General features: G+C 34.4%; 1 protein-coding gene across 1 annotated transcript; it reads right to left on the bottom strand.

The window, feature by feature from the left end:
- Nucleotides 1–293: 293 nt before the first annotated feature.
- cryaa (crystallin, alpha A) lies at nucleotides 294–5994 on the bottom strand. Its single transcript, XM_052547127.1, has 3 exons — nucleotides 5062–5994; nucleotides 4166–4288; nucleotides 294–1194 (listed from the first exon to the last, which is right to left on the bottom strand). Exons 1-3 carry the CDS (start codon nucleotides 5251–5253, stop codon nucleotides 988–990), a joined length of 522 nt encoding a protein of 173 aa, XP_052403087.1. The 5' UTR covers nucleotides 5254–5994; the 3' UTR covers nucleotides 294–987.
- Nucleotides 5995–6991: the final 997 nt, after the last annotated feature.

The following is a 6991-nucleotide window of genomic DNA, read 5'->3' as shown; positions in this document are numbered from 1 at the left end:
ATAATAAGGTAACAACATGTGTTAAGTTTAGGTTTAGGGGTAGGTTCATTATTAATATCTAGTTATTACCCTGTTATTGTAATCACTATAATCTATGTGGCTTAATTATACCCTGCAAAAAAGTTACTTTTAAGAGAGATTTGTACACGATTTAACTAATAAATTAGTTTTGCTGGTATAAATAATGTATTTAGGCTATGTAGCGATATGTTACCATTTTTAGGTTACCATTTTTTTCTGTGTATGATGTATGTTGTTACTTGCATTACATAGCAAAAATACAACAAACAAGATTTTCTTAATGGTTAATGATACAACTTTATTTATTTTTCATTACTTTTTAGTAGACCCCTGAGGAGTCAGTAATGAGTAGTACAGGGCTAAACCTACAAGACAGGCAAGAGTCAATGACAAGAGAAATCTAGAAAAGAGGTCATGACACAAGCAAGGGAGAAGGCCAAGGTCTTACAGGTGATGAAATCTCCCCCAGGATCAGAAATCTTCAAACAGATCAAGTTTTAACCAAGCTCTCCAACCATTTCTGAAGCATTTAGTTCTCCAACTGATCCTATACAATAATGGATTTACCCTGTTATGTAACAATGATCACCTATATCACGAGGATGGTCAAAAATCAGAGCAGTGACTGTTTGCGATTTATCCTCTAACTAGAGAGGAATGCAGAGGCTTGATTAAGAAAGAAGACCCCCAGCCAATCATCCTGATCCATTTCCTGTGTGTCATGTAAAATGAAAACAATCATAGTGGATTATGGAGATTATTAGCTAGTGTAGTCTAATGAAAGAAGGTATTACGGTCAGATATACACTGACACCCTTTGAAGTGGAAGTGGGAAGAAGGGCTTGTTTAATGATAAACAAATAGAGGATTTGCTTAAATCCACCTTTAGAAGCCCTCTGAAATAATAGCCCTTGTGAGCCCCACTCACACCTCCATACTGCCACCTAGCTGTGGGGAGTGACCCGTCTAGGAGGAGGAGCCTGAGTTGGTCTTGTCCTCCCGGGTAACAGGGATGGTGCGATCTCCACGGCCAGACTCTATGCCACCAGCCTTGGGTCCACAAAGAGTAAGCAGGCCATCAGCAGACAGTGTGCAGGTGATAGCAGACTGGTCCACATTAGAAGGCAGACGGTAACGGCGGCGGAACTCACGGGAGATGTAGCCGTGATCATCCTGAGGAGCCAAACAACAAAAATAGATAAATAAGGCTACACACATATTCATAAACCCATCATGTACAGACAGTAGAGATATTTCTTCATTACCGGAGATGACCCAAGCAAACACTCCTCGCTCATAGTTGCCATGAAGATGTGCCTGTTCTGTTGTTGGAAAACTCTATTCAGGGTGGTAAGGTTTTGAAATATTTCCAGGAAAGATTCAAATAGGCCAAATTATTGCAATGAAGAATAAATGTGTAAAATGTGAATTACCGTAAGAATAAGAACAAAAGTAAAAGCCCTATTTTAGCATAGATCCACTTCAAAGTACCATTTTTGAGGATTTATAAATGTAGGCTATATAAAATTTATGTTTAATTAATATCAATTATATTTATATATAATTAATGTAAAAGTAATCCATCAAGATGTAGAAACCGATTTTCATGATGTTGGTAAAATTTAGGTAACAGTGACTCAGCAAACTGTTTATTTCTGAAGAAATCCTTTTTCATTTATTAGTATTTTATACTAAATCAGTCTGGAAAATCTGAATATGTCAGTGAAAAAAAATTATTCATTGAATTTATTAAAAAGCTTTTAATGTTAAGTGATTGCGATCAATTTATTTTAGATACATTTAGTTATGTTTAGTTTACTTTCTATTTTTTATTTTTTTATTTTATTGTTTTCAGTATATGACATTTAGATTTAGGTTAGATTTACTTCTAGGGGACTAATTATTGTAAGACGAAGAACTGAAATAGGTATAGGTACTATTTAAAAGGCTGTTTAAATAAGCTAAAATAGATTAAATGAATGTAGGAATGAAAAGAATAATAAAGTATTGAATAGAAAAGTAATCTTTCAAGTGTTGGAAGCTCAGTTTAGCTCTGAAGAAAGCCTTTATCAGTTCTTACGAATTTTCCACAAAATCAATCTGAATCTTACTGCAAATCTATTTACTATTTTATTATGATATTCTCACAAATATGAATTGTACATTTGACTTTTAGATTAGATTTAGATTAGTTTGATCTTGATCTGGATTTTTAAGCACTGCCCAAACATAGTCATAGTCTCTCGTGAATGCTGTTGACAGAAGAACAGTTTTAGGGTCAAGGTATTTTAAAACACTCTACCAGTAAAGCCCAAGATTACCCACAAGCCATTTACTGGCGTTTAGGACTTTAAATGGGGTGGCAGACTGTGACGCAAAAGTGACATAATTCTAACACAAATTGAGAGATCTGCTCACTTTTCCTCATCTGTGCTACTGAAACATGAATAAACGTGAAGTACTGAAATAGTGACTGGGGATGGGAGGATGGGGATAAAAATAGAAAAGGAACTGAAGAGAAAACACAACTGGGAGAAAAAGAGAGTGATGTAAAGTTGAATAGCTGAACTAGAAATTATCTTATGAAAACTCAAATAAACCAAAAAGATTTTTCAATTATTCATTAATTTATTTTCAAAAGTTTAATTTATTTGTTATGGTTGCTTAACAACTGGTAATGCATAACAAATATATGCAATCTGTCCAGTGGCGCCTGGTGGTGTTTTAAAACGAGGAGGCAGTTTCTTTTATACAATATATATATTTGTTTCTATATAATAATGGACAAAATGTCAAAATTCTTATCTGTGGTAATTAACAGCATGTAACATGCAACATTCCTGTAACAGGGACATGAAAAAAAATACATTATATATATATATATATATATATATATATATATATACATATATATATATATATATATATATATATATATATATATATATATATATATACATATATATATATATATATACATATATATATATATACATATATATATATATATATATATATATATATATATATATATATATATATATATATATATATATATATATATATATATATATATATATATATATATATATATATATATATATATATATATATACATTCATGTCCCTGTTACACTTAATGTTTCTGCATCAAATAAGCATTACATAAAAAGTGTGTTTGTACTTTATTAACCTTATTTTTCATTTAATACTTACAGTAAACTAAGTTCAAATAACTATAGATTATATTTACACTATGTTAAAATAGCATGATTTACTACTCATTAAACAGTGGCAATTATCTGCACCTTAGTATTGTACATTATAAAACAATAAGCAATAGTAACGTATTGAGTGTAAATTGTAATTTTAATTCAAATTAGTAAATGGATCTCACCGACGATATAAGACCTCTCTACACCTACCCAATGTGATATGAAATTAGAAAATTGAGAAAAAAAAAGTTAAAAGGCAGAATCAAACCTGTGGGTATTGTTGTTGGACAGTGTTACTTTATAAAAACAAGTGACTTTTATACTTTTAATGTCATACTTCTAAGTAATATTTGCATTGTTTCATTTTTGTAATATCGATTATTTTCTCATCCAATTTATTGAGGAGACACTGCCTCCCTGGCAAGAGTCTGTCTGAACAGAGTCATTTCTAAATGCCTTTCTGTGAAAGTTCAAGATCTTATTCTTTGTTGTGATGATTTGTCACATTGTGTTAAAGGAAATGACTGAATAAAAGCCTAATTATATAATTATATTTTCCCACAATCTTTAGAATTTATCATAGGCTACTGCATTTTTATGCACTATATAATCCTTTAGAACACAAACACAGACACACAGGCACTTACACTTATACTGCTGTACTGTTTCATAGTTCACTGTAAACTGAACACTGTGATGCAAAACAAGCTAAATCACTGTAAATAAAGCATTATTCACAAACGAGAGTCAGATTAATTAATGATTCACAACTTTCCTGTTCAAATACCAGCTTCCTTCCATTAACAGAAAAATCGGCACAGCAACTGATGAGAACATTTGGATGGTTAATTCAATTTCATTGTAAGTTTCTCTTGCACACATTCTTATCGGACACATTCCCTGTCATGTCCGAATGAGCCATGACCTCACCTGTCTTTCTCCATGTTTGCCCTGGATCTCCACATAGTCCTCTGTCACCTTCACACTGAGCTCATCAGGAGAGAAGTGTTTCACATCCAGGTACACTGTGAATTTGTCTCTGTCAGACCTCACCTGCAAAAAAAGATCAAGTACAGTGGATTAACATCAATGTGGTGTTGTTTCCAGATAAGAATGCATAAGGATTTCAGTTTTTTAAGAGAAAACTAATGCCATAAATTCATGAAAAACAGTTAATTCAGCTAACTGTATTCAGCATCTAGGTGGAGATTAATCATGTTGATGGTTCACTTCATGACATGGTTCACTTGTGCTTTCATTTGGAGTGACACTGTTGTGCAATGACGGATGCATTTATCTTCAGGTAATATGAAAGAAAATCTTGCCATTATTTCACATGCCAAAATTTTAAATGAATATTAAGTAATTTAAATCCTTTCCGTAAACTTAACAGAAAAGGTACTGGTAATTTTCTCCATGGACACTATAAATTTCCTACTTTTTATCTTCTCTTTTATACAGTGCTGCATTCACCAGTTTTGTTCTTTTCTCCAATTTAGCCTACTTCTGTTTTATGTTCCATCACAGCTATGCATTATTTTCAGTTTGCTCTTTTTAAAGAGTTCTTATTTGCAATTTAATTCCTGTAGTCTGTAAGAAATAACTCAATAGAAATTAATTTTCAGGAAATCTTGCTGCTTTAAATGTTTCCCCACTCACAATAAAACTCATTTTGAGGTGATACTAATAATGTTGTTTGTCACAAAGATGACTTAATGCATTGACTCAGTGATTATCAACACCCTGTATTGGTCTTCAGCAACAACAATGGCATCTTAAGATTCTTAACCTCAAACTTATCAATTCACAGTGAAGCAGTCCATTACCTCAGAGATGCCTGAGTTGGAGGAGTCCAGAAAGCTGCGGAAGAGTGAGTGTCGATAGTAAGGGCTGACAGATGAGGCAGCAAAGGGAAAGAGGTCATAGTCGAACAGGCCTTCTCCAAACAGCTGGTCGAAGAGGCGGGTGGGGTAGCCCAGGGTGCGCCTAAACCAGGGGTGTTGAATGGAAATATCCATAATGTCAGGCTTGGGAATTCGCAGCTTGGATGAGCTAATTGTAGACTGGCAAATTTCAGCCTGATTGTGACTATTTGCACCTGATGTCGATGAAATTTTTCAAGAAATGATATGAGGAGGCTGATAGAATCTGGTACAGTAGACAAAGATCCCAACGATGTGCGCCGTTTCCAGTGAAGGCAAGCTGCTGGTTATATACCTGTGCTGCAGAAAGAGAGGCTTACAAGTGGATCTCTCTGGAATGGCATTATCTCATGGTGGGAACAGTGCTGTCAGCAGAATCGGTGGGGTACACACTGACCTGAGAATGACAGTCTAGCCCTGAATGGCCCCCGGTAGTTCCTGGCTGGCCAGTTATCACCGGAAAATAAGTGACTGCCAAAACAAACCGGTCCATACAAATGAAGTGGGGTGGCTGCAGAGCATTACTAATGGTGTGTTATGGCCATTTGTTTGACCAGAAGTTTTTTTTTTGTTCTGACTACTTTATAAGTACAGGTACAGCATATTTTCTCCTAAAAACCGAAGCTTTACTAAAAAGTTCCTAAAGGTTTCTAAAAGTTTGCAAAATTCTATGAAAGCTTAGCCTAAAATTTCAGCATGTTACTATATAATACAAATCATGGACCACAAAAAGAGAGAGAGATTAGTCTAGTGAATGTACCATATGAGTGAAATTCCCATGCGTTCCCATACATTAATTTTTTTTTTAATTCCAATGTACATACTTTACATGGCCAAAAAGTGAGATGAAATTCTGGTAGCTTATAATGCAAATGATAAATCTGTAAATTGTCACTCATGTCTCCTAATCATGTCTTTTTAAGATGATATTTAAATGTTTAGTTTCATTTTTTAAACATACAATGGAACACAATAAAATGATTATTGAGAAATTAACAAGTTAACAAAATTTGGTGAGGGGATACGTGCCCCCTCAGATTTTTGAGCCAAGAGGATTTTAAATGCAGCTTCCAAAAGACAAAAAATAGCCAATTAATAATTTCTGTATTTAAAGATATTTCAGTTTTTCCTTATTGAAAGTCATCAAATGGGAATGCGATCAAATATATTTGTGGTACTCTGTTATTCACTTCTCTTCAAGTTAAACCAACTATGACGACTTCCACTGCTGAGAAACCCAGAAATGGGTTGTCTTCAATTAGCCAAAAAAAAAGCACACGTTACTCCTCTCCTCATCAGGTTACACTGGCTACCAGTAGCCGCTCACATCAAATTCAAGGTACCGATGCTTGCCTACAAGACGACCACTGGCACGGCACCAACATACCTAAACTCACTGCCACTGGTTAAATCTTATGTGCCCTCCAGAAGTTTGCGCTCTGCAAGTGAACGACGCCTTGTGGTGCCATCCCAAAGAAGTTCAAAATCACTCTCACGGTCCTTTTCCTGGACTGTGCCCAGCTGGTGGAATGACCTCCCAATCTCAATTCGTACAGCTGAGTCTTTACTCATTTTCAAGAAACATCTAAAGACTCATCTTTTTCGACAGCACTTAACCAACTAATACTAGCACTTTTCCTTTTCTTGTCTTTTCATAAAAAAAAAAAGAAGAAAAAAAAAAAATTGTCATGGCACTTGTATACTGTTGTTGTTCTCTTGTTGACCTGACTGCTTCTATTGTTCTCATTTGTAAGTCGCTTTGGATTAAAGCGTCTGCTAAATGATTAAATGTAATGTAAATGTAAATGTAAAAAGAGTCCATAGGGCCTAGCCT

The sequence above is a fragment of the Carassius gibelio genome, chromosome B1 (genome assembly GCF_023724105.1).
Source record: "Carassius gibelio isolate Cgi1373 ecotype wild population from Czech Republic chromosome B1, carGib1.2-hapl.c, whole genome shotgun sequence".
In the NCBI taxonomy this organism is placed as follows: domain Eukaryota; kingdom Metazoa; phylum Chordata; class Actinopteri; order Cypriniformes; family Cyprinidae; genus Carassius; species Carassius gibelio.
This window is presented reverse-complemented; position numbering and strand designations above follow the sequence as displayed.